At 44.8% G+C, this 26,586-nt stretch overlaps 1 protein-coding gene across 1 annotated transcript in view; it reads right to left on the bottom strand.

The window, feature by feature from the left end:
- Window positions 1-1,443: 1,443 nt before the first annotated feature.
- Window positions 1,444-26,586, bottom strand: part of CDH17 (cadherin 17) — a 52,311-nt gene continuing 27,168 nt past the window's right edge. The window contains exons 8-17 of the mRNA XM_072151433.1: window positions 22,263-22,413; window positions 20,366-20,590; window positions 19,650-19,726; window positions 18,322-18,513; window positions 17,994-18,238; window positions 16,218-16,348; window positions 15,082-15,324; window positions 13,681-13,797; window positions 3,996-4,112; window positions 1,444-2,897 (exon numbers count right to left, since the gene is read on the bottom strand). Coding sequence (XP_072007534.1) covers window positions 2,791-2,897; window positions 3,996-4,112; window positions 13,681-13,797; window positions 15,082-15,324; window positions 16,218-16,348; window positions 17,994-18,238; window positions 18,322-18,513; window positions 19,650-19,726; window positions 20,366-20,590; window positions 22,263-22,413 — 1,605 coding nt within the window. The 3' untranslated portion in view covers window positions 1,444-2,790. The remainder of the gene's footprint in view (window positions 2,898-3,995; window positions 4,113-13,680; window positions 13,798-15,081; window positions 15,325-16,217; window positions 16,349-17,993; window positions 18,239-18,321; window positions 18,514-19,649; window positions 19,727-20,365; window positions 20,591-22,262; window positions 22,414-26,586) is intronic.

Here is a 26,586-nt window from a genome sequence, read left to right as displayed (position 1 = left end):
TTTTAAGGTTTTTCATGACTGATTCCAGTAAAGTTGGAATATTTTCTATATTCTGCCCTGTTCGAGAGCGATCAGTGCTGTTAGTACCAGAATCAAGGTGGTCTTAAGGACCTCTGCTGCCAGATGAGTGGTCCTGAGCCGAAGCTCACATCCCCCTACCTGACTATAGGGAACCTGTTGGATGCCAAAAGGGGCAAGAGAAAAAAATTCAACTGCCTAGAAATCAGTAGTGAAGCACAAATTTAAGACCGGAAAAGAGTTAGAATTGGAGGAGAAAGATCCTCCGTTGAGTCCTTGGTTTTAGTTTGTCCCTAAATCAAGGATACTAATATTTTACCTGGTCATATGGACGTATTTCAACTGCCCCACTGATATTTTTCTTACAACATGGCCACTAAAAAAGGCTGTAAAAAATATACAGTCGACTAATGGACCCTGAACTTCTCACAAATTCGGTCCCTGCCTACTTGCCGACCCTGCACTAAACAGCAGGCAACAACTAGCGGCAGTCCCTTTCTTTGGAACGTGCAGAAACAGTATTTGACTAAGCGGGAGACCAGTAAAAAAGACAGGAGCTTTAAAGAGAGTATTAATATTTTTTTATTTTCAGAGCCTTACGGGAGGTACAAATCTTTTGTATCTTTATAAGGAGAAAAGTTTTATGTGTTTTTAAATTTACAAGAGAAAACCTGTTTACTGGACTGGTTTAGTTCTGCCGTTCCACTTCCAAATTGCAGAACATTTCAGATTTTTGGGTGCAACATAAAATTCCTCTTTTGATCAAATCCGTTTTTTACGTTTTTTCGTAACATAAACCGACTGTACTGTTATGTAGAGACCTGGCATGTAATTACTTATGTTTTATGACCATTTTTGAAATAGAATCTTTTGGAAAAGATCATGATTATTCCGTTTTTTTTTTTCCTTTTTTCCTTTTGTGACTTTTTATGTTCTTTTTATTTATTATCTATTTAAATCTTTTACTTTTTTTATTACGATCCTGTCTCTATAGTGCAGTGCAATAACAATAGCAAACAGCAATAAATATCTTCATGCTCCTTGTACTTTGTCTTGGTTAAACAATATCATTCTGTCCTTGCATCTAAGATTTCACAGCGTATTTTTCTATCACTTAGGCCTTAAAAGGATTTTCTAAAACAATGATATACTTTATCTGTTGTGTGTGGCATTGCAGCTTAGAAACATTGGGGTCATCATTATGAAGCCCCTCTTGGATATACCAATAGACTCCGGGGTTCCTGCATGAATTCTATGCCAGCCCTTCCCGTTTCATGTCAGACTATGTCACGCCCACTTGTCCTGAGGGTGGGGTTGAATGGGGAGGGGGCGGGATAAAGTAACAATTCCTTTCCATGTGCCAGGAATTGTGACTTTTTCATGCCTTGTAAGCCACAAAATTGGACTACAAGGCAAGAAAACTGTTCCCAATATCATATTCCACCAGCAGAAAGGTACGGCACTGATTGTGGAAGTAAATACAGGCGGTCCCCTACTTATGGACACCCGACTTACAGACGACCCATAGTTAAAGTCGGACTGCTCTGCACACTGTGATTTTTGGTGAAGCATTAGTATAGTCCCAGACTACAATGATGACCTGTAAGGTGTCTGTAATAAACATTTATTGATAATCCTTGGTCCAATTACAGCAAAAATTGTCACTGGGGCAAAATAAAATTTTGTCTGGATCTTCAATTATAAAGTATACAGTTTCGACTTACATAGAAATTCAACTTAAGAACAAACCTATGGACCCTATCTTGTACGTAACCCGGGGATTTCCTGTAGTCATTTCATTTTTATTATGGATCGTAGACTGTAAGCTCTTGCGACCATTGCCCTCACTCCTGTTGTTCCATATGAATATGTTTCTACTCTCTAATGTCTTATTTTATTTGTATAGGTCCCCATGATTTGTCCCCCATGGTGTTGCTATATAAATTAACCACTTTAAAAGGAATCAGCAGAACTGCAGACAACCTTAGGAAGCGGCACCATGAGAGACGTTTTATCATATTTTTCTCTATTTTTCTTGTTAGTAGCAGTAGGGCTGTGAAAATGGACTTGTATTCCAGGATTGTATCTGGACTTGGTTCACTGCTGGCAGGTGAAGCACACATCTGGTTGGATACTATAGAAGTCACTCGGAGCAGACTAAAAGTACAGTGTAACAGCTCAACACAGAACGCTACCCTGGCAGACCAAGTCCAGCTACAATCCTGGAATATAAATGCATTTTTTTTTTCACAGTCCTGCTGCTACTAATATCAAACACAAAGGTATGATTACACTGATCTCCAGGATGAATACCTTACTCGTATGGTCACACCAGCACACTCCCTATGTGGGCTTGCTATCCCAAGAACTTTCTCCGCTCCATATATAGAGCTACACAATACCCCTTAGTCCCATCCTTAATATTCATCTTCCATCATGAAACAAATTATCACTATTTTTGGACATGACATAAAAGCCATTGTTGTACAAGTGGAAAGTAACAGATGTGGATGGGCCCCTTACAGTGGTTCTGTACAGACCCGATGTGCTACACAAAAAACACTTCAACTGTAAAGTAGGGGAAAGAATACAAAGTTTTTTCCTTATTTTCCAAAAAAAAAAGTTCCATTTATTTTCAACAATTCTCTAACAAGTAAAAATATTCATAGTCACACAACAGTAGCATTCAGCAATGGGGGCAACACTTTGGGGATCAGAATGGAACTTTGGGGCCACAGACTTTATATCTTCAAAAAGTTTCTACTCCGTTTCTCAGGCCCTCAGGGTTGCGGTCTCGGAAGCGTTATTCGCAGGACCAGCTCTTGCCGCCTTCTTCTTATTTTTGTTCATTGATATGAAAACAGCTGCAAGTATTATACCTGGAAAGTAGAAAGAAAGAGAAGGAGTTAAATGCTCTCCTGGACAAGGGGCTTCATACTGTATAAGTAATAAGTGCGCAGCCCTTTTATAACACCGTCCCCATTCTATCCCTATAATGTGTGATCAATTAATATAACAATATACAGGCAGTCCCCAGGTAAGGTACAAGATAGGTTCCTTGGGTTTGTACTTGAATTTGTATGTAAGTCGAAACTGTATATTTTATAATTGTAGTTCCAGACAAAAATTTCTTTTTGCCCCAGTGACAATTGGATTTTCTAAATTTTGTGCTGTCATGGGACCCAGGATTATCAATAAAACTTCCTTACAGACACCTTACAGCTGGACATTGCAGCCTGAGACTATAGTAACATCCAGAGAGGTCACCAGAGGTCACAGTGGGAAGAGGGGTACGTCTTTAACTAAGGATCGTCTGTAAGCCGGGTGTCCTTAAATAGGGGACCGCATGTATAATATTTTGTATCAAATATTATGTAGTTATCTGTTTCTGTGCTTTAATCTCAACTATTTAATCCCTTAGATGTTGCGGTCAGTGCAGACCTTGGCATAGATGTGGTTAAACAAAGGGAGTGGCCTTCACCTGTCACCATACTGACATTTGCAGGGCACCTATAGATCGCCAGGGAACTCAGGGGCTCAACAAATGACCTGTGAGTGTTATGTGTAAGTGACTATTAGGCCCTACATACTGCAGGACCTAATGCATTACAATAAACTGTATGAACAATTTACATCTACTTCATCTAGAATATATATACAGACAGTCCCGGACTTAAGGACACTCAACTTACAGACGACCCCTAGTTACAGACAGACCCCTCTGCCCCTTGTGACCTCTGGTGAAGTCTCTGGATGTTACTTTAGTCCCAGGCTGCAATGATCAGCTGTAAAGTGTCTGTAATGAAGCTTTATTGATAATCCTTGGTCCAATTACAGAAATTTTTTAAATTCCAATAGTCACTGGGGCAAAAAAAATCTTTGTCTGGATCTAAAGAACCAATCCTGTATGTAACCCGGGACTGCCTGTATATGATATGTATATATATATATATTTGATAATATAGACATAGACCAACCTATGACTGCTAGGGTTCCAAATAGAATTCCCAGAGCCATTCCGACCGTTGTCAGCCCCGGAGTCTTTAGTGGTGTTTTCTCACACCTGTTGTCAGAGTCACAAGTGCATAAACGAACTGCAAAAGAAACGCCATCAATATCAAATCTTTATCTACAGAGAATACAATGGGGCAGATCTATCAGTTTTCTGGGGTACATGACTTGAAATAATTGCAATGCCTGACACACAGCCAGGAATTCACATTATTTTCCAAGGAGGCATGGAGGAGCAAGAAGGGGATGGTAACGGATGGTAATGGATGGCGAGCATTGGGTGTTCCTAGCTATAGCCCCCACCCGTTTTTGACGCCTTAATAGACTGGCATTGCAGACGTCCAGAGGATTTATCAGGAGGCCAAAGCACAGCGGGGGAGGGGGTCTTACATAATGGGGCACATTTACTAAGGGTCCGAACGCCGCACTTTCGTCGGGTTTCACAATTATTTCCGTTTTGCGCCAAATTGTCCCGGGTTTTTGGCGCACGCGATCGGATTGTGGCGCATCGGCGCAGGCTTGCATGCGACAGAAATCGGGGGCGTGGCCGTCGGACAACCCGACGGATTCGGACAAAATTAAAAAAGGAAATGTGTCGCAAGATCAAGCACTCACATGCACCAGGTAGAAGAAGGTGAACTCCGGCGGACCTCGGTGCAGAAGCGACACATGTAGAAACTCGGACGCACGATCTTAGTGAATAGCGGCAGACCCGAATCCTCGTCGCACAACGCACCGCAGGATCGCGACAGGACCGGGCACGTAAATCTGCCCCAATGCATTGCCACACGATGCACCCGTGTCTAACCCTGAATCAGACCTTCACTAGGATTTCATAAGACACTTTCAGGTGACCACAACTGACCTCTAACTTCGAGCTTTTTCTTCTCGCACCTAGAATAAAGAATGTTATTTCCCACAATTGTGTGCCTTCTCCTCTGCAGGACCTGGCAGGTCCATGATTTACCTGGACAATCTATCTATTATAATAGAAACATTTTAATACTTCATCTTTCCTGTGGTGGCGCTGTAGGGACATTTGCACCTCCCAGTCCCATCAGAACGCAACTAGTTGGGGTTCCCCAAAATAAAAGGTTGCAAGTAGAGATGAGCGAACACTAAAATGCTCGGGTACTCGTTATTCGAGACGAACTTTTCCCGATGCTCGAGTGCTCGTCTCGAATAACGAACCCCATTGAAGTCAATGGGAGACTCGAGCATTTTTCAAGGGGACCAAGGCTCTGCACAGGGAAGCTTGGCCAAACACCTGGGAACCTCAGAAAAGGATGGAAACACCACGGAAATGGACAGGAAACAGCAGGGGCAGCATGCATGGATGCCTCTGAGGCTGCCTAATCGCACCATTATGCCAAAATTATGGGCAACAGCATGGCCATGACAGAGTGACAGAATGAAGCTAGATAGCATCTAAAACATCCAATAATTGACCCTGACACTATAGGGGACGGCATGCAGAGGCAGCGGCAGCAGGCTAGAGAGTGTCATGGCGACATACCCTAAATGGACTCAGGCTTCAAACCAATGGGTGGCAGAGAGGAACCAAAGGAGGTGAGCAAGAAGCGCTCAAATAATATCGGTACATGATAAAAGTTTGCCAGTATATTTTGTGGATTACACAGCAGGGTGGCGACAAAGTTAACATGGAAGCCATGAAAACAACCCAAAATTCTGCCTGACACAGCTCGTTTGATAAGGGGACCATGTATGGAGGCAGTGAACTAGTAGTAGATTAAAGGTGCTGCAGTTAAAACTATGTTAGTTGGATCTTGGCATGGAGCTGGCGCTCCGCTGCCAGGCGAGCTTTCGCCAATCCAAGCCCCTGTCTATAGGCTACTCCCCAAACAGCACTTCTAAGAACCTTTTGTATAAGATCAAGTGTAGTAGCGTTCTTATAAGTTTAGGATATGGCGGGTGAGGGGAATGTAAACAGATGCGCAAGAAGCGCTGAAATAATATCCCTAAATGGTAAAAGTTTGCAAGTATATTTTGTGGATTACACAGCAGGGTGGCGACAAAGTTAACAACTTTGATGTGGAATGCCCTGTAATAGCTCTTGGGCGGTGTGCCTTTTATCGCCTAGGCTCAGCAGTTTCAGCACCGCCTGCTGTCGCTTAGCGACGGCACTGCTGCTGTGCCTAGAGCTACCGACTGATGGCGCCATGCCCACGGATGGTAATTCGGAGGAGGAGGAGGTGGAGGAGGGGTGGGAGGAGGTATAGTAGGCCTTTGAGACCTGGACCGAGGTAGGCCCCGCAATTCTCTGCGTCGGCAGTATATGACCAGCCCCAGGGTCAGACTCGGTCCCAGCCTGCACCAAGTTAAGTGTAGTAGCGTTCTTATAAGTTTGGGATATGGCGGGTGAGGGGAATGTAAACAGATGCGCAAGAAGCGCATGATGCGCATGGAGCTGGCGTTCCGCTGCCAGGCGAGCTTTCGCCAATCCAAGCCCCTGTCTCTAGGCTACTCCCCAAACAGCACTTCTAAGAACCTTTTGTATAAGATCAAGTGTAGTAGCGTTCTTATAAGTTTAGGATATGCCGGGTGAGGGGAATGTAAACAGATGCGCAAGAAGCGCTGAAATAATATCCCTAAATGGTAAAAGTTTGCCAGTATATTTTGTGGATAACACAGCAGGGTGGCGACAAAGTTAACAACTTTGATGTGGAATCCATGAAAACAACCCAAATTTCTGCCTGACACACCTCGTTTGATAAAGGGACGATGTATGGAGGCAGCTATATGGACGACTTTTGGAGGTAGCAATGGAGACAACGTGTGGAGGCTGCTATGGAGACAATTTAATTTGGATAGTGCCTGTATGTGGCAGTCCCAAACATTTTTCAAACCAGAGGAGCAGGTAGGTGGCCCTCCAGTAAAATGGAATAGATTGAGTGCCTGTATGTGGCAGTCCCAAAAATTCTTCAAACCAGAGGAGCAGGTAGGTGGCCCTCCAGTAAAATGGAATAGATTGAGTGCCTGTATGTGGCAGTCCCAAAAATTGTTCAAACCAGAGGAGCAGGTAGGTGGCCCTCCAGTAAAATGGAATAGATTGAGTGCCTGTATGTGGCAGTCCCAAAAATTCTTCAAACCAGAGGAGCAGGTAGGTGGCCCTCCAGTAAAATGGAATAGATTGAGTGCCTGTATGTGGCAGTCCCAAAAATTCTTCAAACCAGAGGAGCAGGTAGGTGGCCCTCCAGTAAAATGGAATAGATTGAGTGCCTGTATGTGGCAGTCCCAAAAATTGTTCAAACCAGAGGACCGGGTAGGTGGCCCTCCAGAAAAATGGAATAGATTGAGTGCCTGTATGTGGCACTCACAAAAATTGTTTCAAACAGAGGACCGGGTAGGTGGCCCTCCAGAAAAATTAAATGCATGAAGTATAGCAAGAGCCAGTGGGCCCTGTCAAAAAATAGCCATTTTCCTCTGCTTTACTGTACAAAGAGGAGGAGAAGGAGGAAAATGAGGAGGAGGAGGAGGAGTGGATCAATTATTCAGGTTGAGCTTCCTTCACCTGGTGGAGATTGGAAATTCTGAGAAATCCAGCCTTTATTCATTTTAATAAGCGTCAGCCTGTCAGCGCTGTCAGTCGACAGGCGTGTACGCTTATCGGTGATGATGCCACCAGCTGCACTGAAAACCCGCTCGGACAAGACGCTAGCGGCAGGGCAGGCAAGAACCTCCAAGGCGTACAGCGCCAGTTCGTGCCACATGTCCAGCTTTGAAACCCAGTAGTTGTAGGGAGCTGTGTGATCATTTAGGACGATGGTATGGTCAGCTACGTACTCCCTCACCATCTTTCTGTAAAGATCAGCCCTACTCTGCCGAGACTGGGGACAGGTGACAGTGTCTTGCTGGGGTGACATAAAGCTGGCAAAAGCCTTGTAAAGCGTACCCTTGCCAGTGCTGGACAAGCTGCCTGCTCGCCTACTCTCCCTCGCTACTTGTCCCGCAGAACTACGCACTCTGCCGCTAGCGCTGTCAGAAGGGAAATACTGTTTCAGCTTGTGCACCAGGGCCTGCTGGTATTCATGCATTCTCACACTCCTTTCCTCTCCAGGGATGAGAGTGGGAAGATTTTGCTTGTACCGTGGGTCCAGGAGAGTGAACACCCAGTAATCGGTGCTGGAATAAATTCTTTGAACGCGAGGGTCACGGGATAGGCAGCCTAGCATGAAATCTGCCATATGCGCCAGAGTACCAACGCGTAAGAATTCACTCCCCTCACTGGCCTGACTGTCCATTTCCTCCTCCTCCAACTCCTCCAACTCCTCTTCTTCTGCCCATACACGCTGAACAGTGAAGGACTCAACAATGGTCCCCTCTTGTGTCTCGCCAACATTCTCCTCCTCTTCCTCCTCATCCTCCTCCACCTCCACCTCCTCCGATATGCGCTGAGAAACAGACCTCAGGGTGCTTTGGCTATCAACAAGGGAATATTCTTCCCCCGTCTCTTGTGACGAGCGCAAAGCTTCCGACTTCATGCTGACCAGAGAGTTTTTCAACAGGCCAAGCAGCGGGATGGTGAGGCTGATGATGGCGGCATCGCCACTGACCATCTGTGTTGACTCCTCAAAGTTACTCAGCACCTGACAGATATCAGACATCCACGTCCACTCCTCATTGTAGACTTGAGGAAGCTGACTGACCTGACTACCAGTTCTGGTGGAAGTTGACATCTGGCAGTCTACAATCGCTCTGCGCTGCTGGTAAACTCTGGATAACATGGTCAGTGTTGAATTCCACCTCGTGGGCACGTCGCACAACAGTCGGTGAGCGGGCAGTTGGAGGCGGCGCTGCGCTGCCCTGAGAGTGGCAGCATCTGTGCTGGACTTCCTGAAATGCGCACAGATGCGGCGCACCTTCGTGAGCAAATCAGACAGATTGGGGTATGTCTTGAGGAAACGCTGCACTATCAGATTTAACACATGGGCCAGGCATGGCACATGTGTCAGTCTGCCGAGTTGCAGAGCCGCCACCAGGTTACGGCCGTTGTCACACACAACCATTCCCGGCTTGAGGTTCAGCGGTGCCAGCCACAGATCAGTCTGCGCCGTGATGCCCTGTAATAGCTCTTGGGCGGTGTGCCTTTTGTCGCCTAGGCTCAGCAGTTTGAGCACCGCCTGCTGTCGCTTAGCGACGGCACTGCTGCTGTGCCTAGAGCTACCGACTGATGGCGCCGTGCCCACGGATGGTAGTTCGGAGGAGGAGGTGGAGGAGGGGTGGGAGGAGGAGGAGGCATAGTAGGCCTGAAACACCTGGACCGAGGTAGGCCCCGCAATCCTCGGCGTCGGCAGTATATGAGCAGCCCCAGGGTCAGACTCGGTCCCAGCCTCCACCAAGTTAACCCAATGTGCCGTCAGCGATATATAGTGGCCCTGCCCGGCAGCACTCGTCCACGTGTCCGTGGTCAGGTGGACCTTGTCAGAAACGGCGTTGGTCAGGGCACGGATGATGTTGTCTGACACGTGCTGGTGCAGGGCTGGGACGGCACATCGGGAAAAGTAGTGGCGGCTGGGGACCGAATACCGAGGGGCGGCCGCCGCCATGAGGTTGCGAAAGGCCTCGGTCTCTACTAGCCTATAGGGCAGCATCTCCAGGCTAAGCAATCTGGAGATGTGCACATTAAGGGCTTGGGCGTGCGGGTGGGTTGCACTATATTTGCGTTTCCGCTCCAGCGTCTGGGGTATGGAGAGCTGAACGCTGGTGGATGCTGTGGAGGATCGTGGAGGCGACGATGGGGTTTTTGTGCCAGGGTCCTGGGCAGGGGGCTGACTAGCAGCTGACACAGGGGAAGGAGCAGTGGTGTGCACGGCCGGAGGTGAACGGGCTTGTTGCCACTGAGTGGGGTGCTTAGCATTCATATGCCTGCGCATACTGGTGGTAGTTAAGCTAGTAGTGGTGGAACCCCTGCTGAGCCTGGTTTGGCAAATGTTGCACACCACAGTCCGTCGGTCATCCGGTGTTTCCTTAAAGAACCTCCACACTTCTGAAGATCTAGCCCTCGCCGCAAGAGCCCTCACCACGGGAGCTTCACTAGTTGACAGTGGCGCTGATGCACCAGCTCTGGCCCTGCCTCTCCGTCTGGCCCCACCACTGCCTCTTCCAACCTGTTCAGGTCGAGGACTCTCCTCCGTCTCAGAAGCACTGTGTTCACCCGGCCTCTCAACCCAGCTTGGGTCTGTCACCTCATCATCCTCCGATCCCTCAGTCTGCTCCCCCCTCGGACTTCCTGCCCTGACAACAACTTCCCCACTGTCTGACAACCGTGTCTCCTCATCGTCGGACACCTCTTTACACACTTCCACTACGTCAAGAAGGTCATCATCACCCACAGACTGTGACTGGTGGAAAACCTGGGCATCGGAAAATTGCTCAGCAGCAACCGGACAAGTGGTTTGTGACTGTGGGAAGGGTCCAGAAAACAGTTCCTCAGAGTATGCCGGTTCAAATGCCAAATTTTCCTGGGAGGGGGCAGACTGGGGGGGAGGAGGCTGAGGTGCAGGAGCTGGAGGAGTGGGGATTTCGGTGACATGGGTGGACTGCGTGGAAGACTGACTGGTGGTGGACAAATTGCTCGAAGCATTGTCAGCAATCCACGACATCACCTGTTCGCACTGTTCTGGCCTCAACAGTGCTCTACCACGAGTCCCAGTAACTTCAGACATGAACCTAGGGAGTGTAGCTCTGCGGCGTTCCCCTGCTCCCTCATCAGCAGGTGGTGTCTCACCCCGCCCAGGACCACGGCCTCTGACCCCTGCAGTAGTTGGACGCCCACGTCCCCGCCCTCGTCCTCTACCCCTAGCCCTCGGGTTAAACATTTTTAAAATGAGAGTTATAACTTTTTTTTTTTTTTTACTTCTTTTTGTTTTTTTTTGTGTTTTTTTGTGTTTTTTTTTTTTTTTGTGTTTTTTGGTTTTTTTTGAGTTTTTAAAACCAAACAATCCTATCCTATTGCTATGGCTATTTTCTAGCCAAGTATCAAAGGAAGCACACTACTATGCCAGATGAGATGACACTGAGTTAGTGCCTAATAGAAATCCAACCCCTACTGAATTTTGCCACTTCGGCCTTTGCTATGGATATGTGCGCCACTAAGCGCAGAACACAGCGGTCGCAAGTCTCACTACAAATTGCTCAGAATTGGCAAGTACATGCACTGCAGAAACTACAGCCACCAGCAGATCAACCAGAAATCAAATATATAGAACGCTACTGTAGGCTTCAAGAAGCTGTTTGTATTCTCCTATGGCTATTTTCTAGCCAAGTATCAAAGGAAGCACACTACTATGCCAGATGAGATGACACTGAGTTATTGCCTAATAGAAATCCAACCCCTACTGAATTTTGCCACTTCGGCCTTTGCTATGGATATGTGCGCCACTAAGCGCAGAACACAGCGGTCGCAAGTCTCACTACAAATTGCTCAGAATTGGCAAGTACATGCACTGCAGAAACTACAGCCACCAGCAGATCAACCAGAAATCAAATATATAGAACGCTACTGTAGGCTTCAAGAAGCTGTTTGTATTCTCCTATGGCTATTTTCTAGCCAAGTATCAAAGGAAGCACACTACTATGCCAGATGAGATGACACTGAGTTATTGCCTAATAGAAATCCAACCCCTACTGAATTTTGCCACTTCGGCCTTTGCTATGGATATGTGCGCCACTAAGCGCAGAACACAGCGGTCGCAAGTCTCACTACAAATTGCTCAGAATTGGCAAGTACATGCACTGCAGAAACTACAGCCACCAGCAGATCAACCAGAAATCAAATATATAGAACGCTACTGTAGGCTTCAAGAAGCTGTTTGTATTCTCCTATGGCTATTTTCTAGCCAAGTATCAAAGGAAGCACACTACTATGCCAGATGAGATGACACTGAGTTATTGCCTAATAGAAATCCAACCCCTACTGAATTTTCCCACTTCGGCCTTTGCTATGGATATGTGCGCCACTAAGCGCAGAACACAGCGGTCGCAAGTCTCACTACAAATTGCTCAGAATTGGCAAGTACATGCACTGCAGAAACTACAGCCACCAGCAGATCAACCAGAAATCAAATATATAGAACGCTACTGTAGGCTTCAAGAAGCTGTTTGTATTCTCCTATGGCTATTTTCTAGCCAAGTATCAAAGGAAGCACACTACTATGCCAGATGAGATGACACTGAGTTATTGCCTAATAGAAATCCAACCCCTACTGAATTTTCCCACTTCGGCCTTTGCTATGGATATGTGCGCCACTAAGCGCAGAACACAGCGGTCGCAAGTCTCACTACAAATTGCTCAGAATTGGCAAGTACATGCACTGCAGAAACTACAGCCACCAGCAGATCAACCAGAAATCAAATATATAGAACGCTACTGTAGGCTTCAAGAAGCTGTTTGTATTCTCCTATGGCTATTTTCTAGCCAAGTATCAAAGGAAGCACACTACTATGCCAGATGAGATGACACTGAGTTATTGCCTAATAGAAATCCAACCCCTACTGAATTTTGCCACTTCGGCCTTTGCTATGGATATGTGCGCCACTAAGCGCAGAACACAGCGGTCGCAAGTCTCACTACAAATTGCTCAGAATTGGCAAGTACATGCACTGCAGAAACTACAGCCACCAGCAGATCAACCAGAAATCAAATATATAGAACGCTACTGTAGGCTTCAAGAAGCTGTTTGTATTCTCCTATGGCTATTTTCTAGCCAAGTATCAAAGGAAGCACACTACTATGCCAGATGAGATGACACTGAGTTATTGCCTAATAGAAATCCAACCCCTACTGAATTTTCCCACTTCGGTCTTTGCTATGGATATGTGTGCCACTAAGAGCTAAACACAACGGTAGCAAGTCCCCCTGCTAATTCCTCACAAAATGGTAAAAGATGCAAATTAAAATAAAAAAAGTAGAACGTTATTGTAGCCCTAAGAAGGGCTGTTGGGTTCTTTGAGAATCACTCCTGCCTAACAGTAAGCTAATAGAACACCCTAACGCTTTCCCTGACCAGCAGCAGCTCTCTCCCTAGCGGCATCCAGAGACAGAATGATCCGAGCAGCGCGGCCAGCGGCTAGTCTATCCCAGGGTCACCTGATCTGGCCAGCCAACCACTGCTATCGACGTGTAAGGGTACCACGTCATGCTGGGTGGAGTGCAGAGTCTCCTGGCTTGTGATTGGCTCTGTTTCTGGCCGCCAAAAAGCAAAACGGCGGGAGCTGCCATTTTCTCAAGCGGGCGAAGTATTCGTCCGAGTAACGAGCAGTTTCGAGTACCCTAATGCTCGACCGAGCATCAAGCTCGGACGAGCATGTTCGCTCATCTCTAGTTGCAAGTAATATAATCTAGCCAAGGAACTTCCATAATTTGTTATGGCCCAACCTTTGGCATCTGAAACATGGTAGGAATTTGTAAGAAATAAGGTTGACTACCCAAAAAAGTCTGCTGTCCAACACCCACATATTCACAGATTCATTAATATCACTTAACTCTAACAATTTAATGTAGTTTTATGGGCAACAATAGTAAAAATACGGTAATATTAATATAAAAAAGTGATATTTAGAATGGTATTGTGAAAGGCTTGGGAGCCAATCCATTAAACATTATGTAATTTCTTGTTACATTCATCTTACCTGGTACAGAAACAGAAGATTCCAAAGCTGGACGGCCATTATCCCTAATAATTATTGGAACGTTGATAACTCCCTTTGGAAAATCTGCATGTAGCATAGTCAGGCGAGCAGAGGTAGCTGTCAATGTATAAAAGAACATTTAGTCTGGAAAATATATTGCCCCACAATTTATTGAATGCAGTGGTTTTTTATACCTATCATACAATAATAATTGGTGGTTGAAGGTTCTAGGTCAACCCCCTACCCCCTACAAGTTATGATTTTCCTTCTTGAAGGTCTTAAAACTATTTTGCTTATTGACGTGGATTTAAGTTTAAGCATTTGTGTAAACCAATGGGTATTTACTAGTTCCTAGATTAGACTGATAATTAAAGGGGTTTGGCCACTGTACCTCATGTGTTTTGGAATGTGTATAAGTATTTGGTAATTTATCAATATTGATCTATTAAAGGTTCTGCACCAGTGAAGCCTCCTGTCTTTTACTTCATCAGCCGGACGTTACTGTCCATAAAATGGCCACCATCCCCCTGTCTTGACTATAAGATCAAGGTCCTGGCAGGGCGATTGTTCGTGGACAGTCAAAGATCACATGACCCTCCATCTTCGGCCATTTTATGGTCAGGAATCTCTGGCTGATGAGGTAAAAGACAGGAGGCTTCACTTTACATATCAGGAAAGCAGAGCAGAACTATTAATAGATGTAAATATAGGTAAATTACATATTCTCTAGTACAAGCCGACCTAAGTATAAGCCAAGGCCCCTAATTTTTCCACAAAAACCTGGGAAAACCTATTGACTCAAGTATAAGCTGAGGGTGGGAAATGCATTGGTCACAGCCTCCCCAGTATATAGCCTGCCGGACCCTGCCCCATAGTATATAGCCAGCACCTGCCCCCCAGTATATAGCTTGCCACCCCATATCCCCCAATATATAGCCAGCCCCCTGCCCCCAGTATATAGCCAGCCCCCTGCCCCCAGTATATAGCCAGCCCCCAGTATAGAGCCATCCCCCTGCCCCAGTATATAGCCAGCCCCCTGCCCCAGTATATAACCAACAGCGAGGGAAGCTGGAAAGGTGAGTTTTGATATATTTCTTTACTCGAGTATAAGTCGAGTTTGGGTTTTCAGCACATTTTTTGTGCTAAAAAACTAGGCTTATAATCAAGTATATATGGTACCTAATATCCTGCCCCCCACAAGTAAACACAAATTACAAAAGTATGAGGTAAAGTGGCCAAGCTCTTCAATCCTTTATTTTGAATGATATGACCCAATCTGATTATATGACCTATTCTAAAGTGGACATGTGTAGATAAAATAATCCTCTAGTGATGGAGCTGAGGTACCTCAGCCCTTTGTTTGGCTGTAACCTGCTAGTAATAGGGTTTTGTGACACTTACCATTTACATATTGAATGTTCCAGTCCCTCAATGTACTCTCATTACCACCGAGGCGGAATCTCAGGGATGTGCCCCAGCTTGGACGATCCGCATCTACACCACTGAATACAACTGATTCCGGTTTTCTCAATGGATGACAGAAAAAGAAATCACTATAATAGTCCTTGGCCAATTCGGGAAAATTGTCATTGACATCATCCAGGTACAAATGTAAAGATACGTTTGAACTCAATTTGGAATTTTCTGGAAAAAACGTAAATGAAGGAAGTGTTACCATAAAATTATTTGAAAGACTGGATTTGAAAGACTTTTCATATTATAGGGTATAAAGGATAGGTGAGAGTCTCTAATCTATTGGTTCTTGGGACCTTTAACTCAAGGAGCTATATTCAATGAACAGAAGAAACAATAGAACAGGAAGTTTTGGTGAATCCAGTGATCAAGTGATTTCTGGTGGCCCCCCAGTATGGCATAGCCATCGGGTCTCAGCAGACCCACATAATCCATGTCTCTAAACTGGGGCCGCTGGGACATCTATAACTTGAGGTTCTCCAAGAAGAACACATTATGCCTCAAAAATGTCAACAATCAGTTTAAAAAACTTAACAAATAAAAGAATAAGAATTTACCAGCCATTTTAATGCAAATAGTCCTTATAGTCACCGTTTTCACCGTAGACGACACATGTCAAGGCTCATTCATGAAACATTCATTCCCCATGGACAATGACTACGGTGGAAGTGAAGCTTGAGGCAACCCATTAAAGCCTCTTCATGGCCATAGCCTGGCTTTGGCTTCCTGTAGCCGCTCCAATTGCTGCCTAACTTTAGGACTATCCAACAAATTTGGTCTTTGGTCTTCCAGCTAGTACCTCAGAGACCCTACTTTTCTTTATTTTTTGCCCATCACCTTCTGTTGTCTCCATCTTAGCTCTTTGTACTCTAGTGTTCACTTGGCAGGAACGTCTTCTATAAAAAGGTCCTGCAAGATGGAACGAAGGGCTAAATGCCCCCCCACCCATCAAATCCACTACATGCACATCTGACTGTCTTTTCTCTCCAAAATCTTCAGGGGCTGCATGGACTACATACTGTATTTGTGGTCAGTCACATACTGAGGACTTATGTGGTGCTTACTTGACTCTGTAGCAATTACTTCCACTACGTAATGGGATTCCCGTTCCCGGTCAAGCGGGGCATTGGTGAAGATTTCTCCAGTTTCTTCATTGATTCTTAACCAATTAAATTTATTTCCACTCAAAGAAAACCTGAGGGGAAAAAAATGAAAGCGAACAAAAGTCCAAAGTGTGGTGAGTGTGCAACGAGCATCAATGAAGTCGGCAGAGTATAAGTACGGTAAGTAATATAAAATGCTAAGAAAGCTCTACATGCCAATGATTACCCTCCCAACACCAGAATATTTTAGGCATTCAATTTTACAAATTCGTAGCTTCAACATTTTTTACTGGAAGATAGCTGGAAGATAACATGGCTTGTTTTTTGTAGGAGGAGTTGTTTTTTTTCAATGGCCCTATTTTGGGTAACATAAAGTATATTCATTACATTAAATCAGGTCTTTCTTTCTCCATCGTTTTTGTGTTATAAATTTGTTCTATTCACCACGTAGCATAAATAAAGTGGCAAATATATTCTGTGGGTCTGTATGATAACATTGATACCCAGGGATGTAACTTGAAGCTCCAAGGCCCAGCGCAAAATCTGTACCAGGCCCCCCAACTATAAAGTACAGGCAGTCCCCGAGTTACATACAAGATAAGGTCCATGGGTTTGTTCTTAAGTTGAATTTGTATGTAAGTCGAAACTGTATATTTTATAATGGTAGATCCAGACAAAGATTTTTTTTGCCCCAGTGACTATTGGAATTTTAAAAAATTTCTGTAATTGGACCAAGGATTATCAATAAAGCTTCATTACAGACATCTTACAGCTGATCATTGCAGTCTGGGACTATAGTAACATCCAGAGAGCTTCACCAGAGGTCACAGTGGTCAGAGAGGTTCATCTTTAACTAGGGGTCGTCTGTAAGTCGGGTGTCCTTAAGTAGAGGACCCCCTGTATTATTTATTACACTAGTCTCCTAATAAAGAGAAAATACACTTTATGGATAACCTTAGGCACATATGTCCAGATGCAACTCTACCTTCCCTCAAGTTACGTACTTGGCGATACCAAATATATGAAAGCTTTTCCATTCTTTACCACTTTAGCACAGTAGGGAAGCTCAGAAAAGATTAAGGGTGTTGGTGGATGGTGTGAGCCTGAAATTGCTGCAAACACCTAAGTGCATAACTTGTAGCTGTTGGCACCCAATTCAAAATCTGCCCCAAATGTAAGGTATCTTTTATAATTCTGGTAATTTCATATCGGCATAAGACACTGTATGGGACTGTATGGGTCCCATAAGCAGGTCCTACAACACCAGACACTTCCAGTTCGGCCGAGGTACCATAAGTACTGGAAGTATCGGAGCGACAGGTGAACAAGTAGCTGAAACATGTTAAGTACTTGACCCACTGGGGTTTTCAGTATTCCTGGAAAACCTCTTTAAATATAATCAAGTCCCCTTCCTTGGTTAGACAATCTCAGTAGCTGTGTACCCTTATCTATACAGGTTGTCCCGTACTTAAGGACACCTGACTTACAGACAACCCCTACCAACAGACGGACCATAGTGCCCACTGTGACCTCTGGTGAAGTCTCTGGATGTTACATTAGTCCCAGACTGCAATAATCAGCTGTAAGGTGTCTGTAATGAAGCTTTATTGATAATACTTGGTCCCATTACAGCAAAAAATTTTGAAAATCCAATTGTCACTGGGACAAAAAAAAATCTTGTCTGTAGCTAGACAGAAACCTAACACACACATATAGGGCGTTTAGCGCTCTACTCACAGTATTTTATCACCTTCAGGATCGAATGCACTTATATTTTTCAAAAAAGTTCCAGTGGTAATGTTTTCCAGGACCTGCACTTGGTGTATTGGATTATCAAAAACTGGCTTCTCATCCACGTCGATGATTATGACCTTTAAGTGGGTGACAGAGCTGGAATTATAAGAAATCCCTGTGACCAGGGGCTCTGGGTTTCTAGCGGCTATCACCAGGTTATGTTCTTGATATTTTTCATAGTCTAGAGACTGCAGGAGAGAGAAGGAAGTTTAGGGTCAGTTTGAGACTAGAAGATCCGACAGCAGATAGGACTGAATGTACTGCTACTTACAGCAGCCACTCGGACGTATCCACGATTATTCTCTGGATTGGTTTGGATTGTGAACATTTTATCTGGATCCCCTTCCAATATTAGGTATTCAATAGCAGAGCTTCCTGTGTTCGGCTCGTCGTCATCTGTGGCCTGGATTTCCTTTACTAGGGTTTGTGAAGGAGTGTCTTCCCGTAAGGTTACATTTCCATACTAGAAATCAAAAAATTCATGAGTTATGAAGCTCCTGATGTCAAATCTATACCTAGACAGATAGACGATATATTGTTATAGTTTACTATTATACAGTGTGAAAAGTCCCAGGACACCCCTTTATTTTAGAAACAACATCTGGGTGAGGGGGCCTAACTCTTAGGTTATGTCTAGGACATTGCTGCCATTGGAAAGTGGCCATATTGGATCAAGGGCAAGTTTTTTTATTGGGAGGGCGTGTCACGGGTGGTCCCGCGACCTATATCGTGGATCGTGGGCTCACCCGTGCTCCTCTGCGTCCGCCAGCGCGTCACCTGTCCCGGCTCCTGGCTCGCTCCCATCCGCTGTGCATGCGTGTCTCCGACTCCTAGGGCATGTGTCGGCTTCTCCAAATTTAAAGGGCCAGCGGGCCATTAATTGGCGCTCGTCATTTTCTCTAAATTCTATATAAGCCTGCCTCTTCCTGCAAGCCCTGCCAGATCTTTGTGCTTCAAGCCTTAGAAAAAGCTCCCTAGCGATATTCCTGCATTCCTGTGTATTCCTGCGTTCCTGTGTATTCCTGCGTTCCTGTGTATTCCTGCGTTCCTGTGTATTCCTGCGTTCCTGTGTGTTCTTGCTACTGGGTTCTGTGTTGCTGTGTTACCCAAACCCCTCTGTGTTGCTGTGTTACCCAAACCCCTCGGTGTTGCTGTGTTACCCAAGTCCCTCCGTGTTGCTGTGTCCCGTGTGCCTGTGTTCCCGTTCCCATCTACTCGGACCTCCGGTTGCTGACCCAGGATTTGGACTGGACCCTGCATCTCTGCCGCCTGCCCTGAGCCTGAGCCTGCACCTGACCACGAGACTGTCTTCTGCTAAGGTACCTCGACCTCTGCTACCACCGCGGCCTAGTCGCACCTAGGATTGACCTGGTGGTACCCTGCCGCAGCAAGTCCATCCCACTTTGCGGCGGGCTCTGGTGGAAACCAGGTGCCATTTAGACTCCGGTCCTAGGTGTCGGCAAGTACCACCTCCCGCAGTGGTCCAGAGGATCAACTGATCCTGACAGTGTGGTCATGTAACATATAAAAAAAAAACACAATAAAATTTTCAATATCTTTTTGAGGTGCAAAAGTTACCACTCACACAAAAATACTTACATCAAAACTTTCAAAAATAGGAATGTGGTCATTGATATCGATTACATTTATTGCCACCCAGCACATCGTGCTCAGAGCTGTTAAGACAAAAGAAAGATATCATGCAAAAATATCTAAAAAACATTTGACTAAAATATTTCACATTTCCTGCAGCTCTACAGATTATGATGGTCCATTTCCAGTTAAAGCAGTGGTCTACCTTCTCAGGGCAGCCCCCACTATAGCCTGATTGGCTGTAGTGATGACCTACCCATAAAGAAACATCACAAGACAGGAAGAAAACTGAAGGCGCTGCAACGTAAACTAAGTGGCCAGCGCAGGAACAGTTAGATAAGTTTTTAAAAAATATTTTAAAACAAAGCTAAACTTTTCAAACTATTAAATAAAATTCTTTCATTATTTTCCATTCAAAAGCTTTATTGAATATTCAAGACATAAAGACAATATGAAGGTCATAGGATAACAGACTTTCATTATTTTATTTTATTAAGTTCATTGATATTACCGTAATTATTAACAAAACCAGACCAATCACAGTTCACCTTTCATTTTGTGAACTGCTAGTGAAAAAAAAATGTTTCATTCTGATTGGTTAGTATAGGAAGCAAGGCCCAAATTTTTATCTTGACAAAATAAAATTATTTTTGATGTAAAAAAATGAAAACAACACATGGTAAACCACAGTATTTTTTCATCTTTTTCTCACGGATACTTACAAGGGTTTCCTTCATCGGATACGTCTACTTTCAGTCTATATTGATTGTCTCTCTGGATATTTAGGCCGGCGTTAATCAGCTGAATATCTCCGTTGTATAGAGTTATGCGGAAGAGTTTTCCCGGTGATGTGTCGGGCCATTGTTCAACAAGTGTATAACTTAGCACTGAATTTGGTGAATCATGCTGATCCATGTCCATGGCTTTAAGCACACCTATGACGCTTCCTGCAGGACAAAATATACGTGGGACAAACATTGTCACTAAAATATTCAAGATACAACTGAAAAGCTAAAGTCTCAAGATTTCCAACCTAAATAGATCCTAAAATAATCCTATGGATACTATACATCCTCTACGGATTTATCCTGACAGTCTTCGATTATCGCCGCCCTACACCTGGTGGTCCATTAGTGCCGACCCAACACAGTCACGGACTGTAACAGTGACCTTGGAGAGTGAGAGTCTCCAGCCAAGATGATTCCAGAGGAGGAGCAGGTTGTGTTAAGGATCAGTGAGGTGAGGGTGGATATTTTTTTATTTTTACGGTCAATGGCATGAAGCAGAATCCTAGGTGGTCTTGCAAATCACATTGGATCAAAGTACAGGAAGAAAATAAGGTATGGACCGCCCAAGTCTCTAAATGAGATGTAGCACTCTTACTCTTAAGGCAATATTCACATCTACATTGGGGTTTCCATTGTTCTGTGATGTTATTCACCAGAATTGTAAAAAAAAAAACAGACACCCCTGATGAAGAGTCACTATTAATTAGAATGGTTTCCAATGGGGGTATGGTTTTTTTTTAGAAGCCAGCTATGCAAATGTGAACTCTAAGGGAGTCATTTATCTTTTCTCTGTGTTGTGTTGCTAGTTTTTGCTTCTCTTTTTCACCTCTGAGCACCTTCTCATTTATTATTGTGTCTCTAAGCCTGTGTTAAATTTGTCTATTCAGTTAAGTTTTTTTGTGACTTTTTATAACATGTCTCAAAAATGTCACACAAATGTCTCAAGTCAATTCTTTCCGTTTTTCAGCCCAAAATTATGGGTTCAGCCGGAATTTTCGCCTCCAAAAATGTAGCAAATTTTAGATAAATGTGATTTGCAACAAATGCATCTTACTGACGACAAACTAATGCCCGGCACACTACGGTGCACATTTTGAAAAGTCCAAAAAAAGACGCAATTCCCATTGCGACGAAAAATGTAAAAAAAAAAGGAAGATAAATAAAGATAAATGACCGCCAAAGTGTCGATTTGGATATTAGACAACCATTAGGCAATTGCTACCCTGTGTGCATCAGAGGTTGTAGCAAATAATAAAGGGATTGTGAAATAATTATTTTGGTTGTTATACCCTAGGATAAAAATTTAATCTGTGGGGTCAGACTGCCTGGACACCCACCGATCTCAATAACAATGTCCTGTTCTCTCTCATCGATGCTCCATTCAATACTAAGAAGGTGTCAGAATTTGGTAAGCACAGCTCTCCCCGATCTATGGCATTTAAGTTTCACCCATAAAAGTGAATGGAGTGTGTCCTGCCTCTCCATTGATTGGTGAGAATGAGACTCCCGTTTTTGTGACCGGTGGGGGTCTCACAGTCAGAATCAGATTGCTATCCCGTTACCTGTGGATAGCAGATATCATTCAAATTTGGTACAACATTTATGTTTAATTAGGGTCAGGGTGATGGAATATTCTGGCCTGAAAATTCTCAACCACAATGTAAAATGTGTTACAAATTATTATATATTAAAGGGGCTTTTGGGCCCCATAGGCACCAGAGCCTCACTGTGACCACTACTTCTGCATCTCCATTAGATGCGCAATAGTATTTTACCACCAACCAACCCAAGTATAGAATGAATGTGTAACATTATACATCCCCCATCATACCAATAGCTTCATTTTCCTGGACTTCGAATATTGTCAATTCAGCCGGACACACCGGGGGATTATCATTGATGTCCTCAACATTTACTTCAATTTCCAGGGGTTTCGCAACAGCAACACCATTATAATTTTTTGCCAAAGCGTAGAAAATATACTGAAAAATAAATAGTAGGACCAATTTGACATGCTTTGTGCAGCGCTGCGTAATCTGTGTGCGCTATATAAATAAAGAATTATTATTATTAATAGTGGTATATGGTGGAAGATAATATTTATATAAAACATGGGTCAATGATTAACAATATATTCTGATCCACTTTAAGAAAGTAAAATAAGAGGGTTTTCTAGCTGCTTTATATTGATATTGGTTACTTGTCCATTGAGTAGCTCAACAATAGTGCAAATGAACCTCATAGACTGTAAGCTATTAAGTCACCCCCTCATCCTCATAGACTGTAAGCTCTTGTGTCACCCCTCATCCTCATAGACTGTAAGTTCTTGTGTCACCCCCTCATCCTCATAGACTGTAAGTTCTTATGTCACCCCCTCATCCTCATAGATTGTAAGCTCTTGTGTCACCCCCTCATCCTCATAAACCTTAAGCTCTTGTGTCACCTCCTCATCCTCATAGACTGTAAGCTCTTGTGTCACCCCATCTTCCTCATAGACTGTAAGCTCTTGTGTCACCCCTCATCCTCATAGACTGTAAGCTCTTGCGTCACCCCCTCATCCTCATAGACTGTAAGCTCTTGTGTCACCCCTCATCCTAATAGACTGTAAGCTCTTGTGTCACCCCCTCATCCTCATAGACTGTAAGTTCTTATGTCACCCCCTCATCCTCATAGATTGTAAGCTCTTGTGTCGCCCCCTCATCCTCATAAACCTTAAGCTGTTGTGTCACCTCTTCATCCTCATAGACTGTAAGCTCTTGTGTCACCCCATCTTCCTCATAGACTGTAAGCTCTTGTGTCACCCCTCATCCTCATAGACTGTAAGTTCTTGTGTCACCCCCTCATCCTCATAGACTGTAAGCTCTTGTGTCACCCCTCATCCTAATAGACTGTAAGCTCTTGTGTCACCCCTCATCCTCATAGACTGTAAGCTCTTGTGTCACCCCCTCATCCTCATAGACTGTAAGCTCTTGTGTCACTCCTCATCCTAATAGACTGTAAGCTCTTGTGTCATCTGCTCATCCTCATAGACTGTAAGCTCTTGTGTCATCCCTCATCCTCATAGACTGTAAGCTCTTGTGTCATCTGCTCATCCTCATAGACTGTAAGCTCTTGTGTGTCCCCCTCATCCTCATAGACTATATGCTTTTGGGTCACTCCCTCATCCTCATAGACTGTAAGCTCTTGTGTCACCCCCTCATCCTCATAGACTATAAGCTTTTGGGTCACTCCCTCATCCTCATAGACTGTAAGCTCTTGTGTCCCCTCCTCATCCTCATAGACTGTAAGCTCTTTTGTCACCCCCTCATCCTCATAGACTGTAAGCTCTTGTGTCACCCCTCAACCTCATAGACTGTAAGCTCTTGTGTCACCCCTTCATCCTCATAGACTGTAAGCTCTTGTGTCACCCCCTCATCCTCATAGACTGTAAGCTCTTGTGTCACCCCTCATCCTCATAGACTGTAAGCTCTTGTGTCACCCCCTCATCCTCATAGACTGTAAGCTCTTGTGTCACCCCTCATCCTCATAGAATGTAAGCTCTTGTGTCACCCCCTCACCCTCATAGACTGTAAGCTCTTGTGTCACCGTCTCATCCTCATAGACTTTAAGCTCTTGTGTCTCAGTCTCATCCTCATAGACTGTAAGCTTTTGTGTCACCCCCTCATCCTCATAGACTGTAAGCTCTTGTGTCCCCCCTCTCATCCTCATAGACTGTAAGCTCTTATGTCACCTCCTCATCCTCATAGACTGTAAGCTCTTGTGTCACCCCCTCATCCTCATAGATTGTAAGCTCTTGTGTCATCTGCTCATCCTCATAGACTGTAAGCTCTGGTGTCACCCCCTCATCCTCATTAACTATAAGCTCCTGTGTTTCCCCCTCATCCTCATAGACTGTAAGCTCTTGTGTCACCCCCTCATCCTCATAGACTGTAAGCTCTTGTGTCACCTCCTCATCTTCATAGACTGTAAGCTCTTGTGTCACCCCTCATCCTCATAGACTGTAAGCTCTTGTGTCCCCCCCTCATCCTCATAGACTGTAAGATATTGTGTCACTCCCTCATCCTCATAGACTGTAAGCTCTTGTGTCACCCCCTCATCCTCATAGACTATAAGCTTTTGGGTCACTCCCTCATCCTCATAGACTGTAAGCTCTTGTGTCCCCTCCTCATCCTCATAGACTGTAAGCTCTTTTGTCACCCCCTCGTCCTCATAGACTGTAAGCTCTTGTGTCACCCCTCAACCTCATAGACTGTAAGCTCCTGTGTCACCCCTTCATCCTCATAGACTGTAAGCTCTTGTGTCACCCCCTCATCCTCATAGACTGTAAGCTCTTGTGTCACCCCTCATCCTCATAGACTGTAAGCTCTTGTGTCACCCCCTCACCCTCATAGACTGTAAGCTCTTGTGTCACCCCCTCATCCTCATAGACTGTAAGCTCTTGTGTCACCCCTCATCCTCATAGACTGTAAGCTCTTGTGTCACCCCCTCATCCTCATAGACTGTAAGCTCTTGTGTCACCCCTCATCCTCATAGAATGTAAGCTCTTGTGTCACCCCCTCATCCTCATAGACTGTAAGATCTTGTGTCACCCCTCATCCTCATAGACTGTAAGCTCTTGTGTCACCCCCTCATCCTCATAGACTTTAAGCTCTTGTGTCTCAGTCTCATCCTCATAGACTGTAAGCTCTTGTGTCCCCCCTCATCCTCATAGACTGTAAGCTCTTATGTCACCTCCTCATCCTCATAGACTGTAAGCTCTTGTGTCACCCCCTCATCCTCATAGACTGTAAGCTCTTGTGTCACCCCCTCATCCTCATAGACTGTAAGCTCTTGTGTCACCCCCTCATCCTCATATATTGTAAGCTCTTGTGTCACCCCTCATCCTCATAGACTGTAAGCTCTTGTGCCCCCCCCCTCATCCTCATAGATTGTAAGCTCTTGTGTCATCTGCTCATCCTTATAGACTGTAAGCTCTGGTGTCACCCCCTCATCCTCATTAACTATAAGCTCCTGTGTTTCCCCCTCATCCTCATAGACTGTAAGCTCTTGTGTCACCCCCTCATCCTCATAGACTGTAAGCTCTTGTGTCACCCCTCATCCTCATAGATTGTTAGCTCTTGTGTCACCCCCTCATCCTCATAGATTGTAAGCTCTTGTGTCATCTGCTCATCCTCATAGACTGTAAGCTCTGGTGTCACCCCCTCATCCTCATTAACTATAAGCTCCTGTGTTTCCCCCTCATCCTCATAGACTGTAAGCTCTTGTGTCACCCCCTCATCCTCATAGACTGTAAGCTCTTGTGTCACCTCCTCATCTTCATAGACTGTAAGCTCTTGTGTCACCCCTCATCCTCATAGACTGTAAGCTCTTGTGTCACCCCCTCATCCTCATAGACTGTAAGATCTTGTGTCACCCCCTCATCCTCATACTGTAAGATCTTGTGTCACCCCTCATCCTCATAGACTGTAAGCTCTTGTGTCACCCCTCATCCTCATAGACTGTAAGCTCTTCTGTCCCCTCCTCATCCTCATAGACTGTAAGCTCTTGTGTCATCCGCTCATCCTCATAGACTGTAAGCTCTTGTGTCACCTCCTCATCCTCATAGACTGTAAGCTCTTGTGTCACCTCCTCATCCTCATAGACTGTAAGCTCTTGTGTCACCTCCTCATCCTCATAGACTGTAAGCTCTTGTGTCACCCCCTCATCCTCATAGACTGTAAGCTCTTGTGTCATTTCCTCATCCTCATAGACTGTAAACTCTTTTGTCACACGGGGGGCGGGCTGTTGGACGATCCGACGGATTCGGACAACGCACGGGATTTAACAAAGCAATTTGTGTTGCAAGCCATGCACTTACAAGCACCGGGAAGAAGGTGAACTCCGGTGCACCTCAGCGGGGGAGCAACACATGTAGGAACTCAGGTGCATGAGCTACGTGAATCACGCCGGACTTCATCTTCGTCAGACCGTCCGGATCGGGGATCACGACAGGACCGGGTAAGTAAATTTGCCCCAATATGTTATTGGAGCCTCCAATAGAACAGGTGCACAAATAGACAAGCAAGGACGCCCCCTAGTGCGATACATTATAAAAAATACAATGCCGGACCCTCGAGGCTCCACTCCTTATTCGACCAGGGTCTGTATGGAGCGTA

The sequence above is a fragment of the Engystomops pustulosus genome, chromosome 5, assembly GCF_040894005.1.
Source record: "Engystomops pustulosus chromosome 5, aEngPut4.maternal, whole genome shotgun sequence".
In the NCBI taxonomy this organism is placed as follows: domain Eukaryota; kingdom Metazoa; phylum Chordata; class Amphibia; order Anura; family Leptodactylidae; genus Engystomops; species Engystomops pustulosus.
The sequence above is the reverse complement of the archived record's forward strand: the minus strand, read 5'-3'. Positions and strand labels throughout refer to the sequence as shown.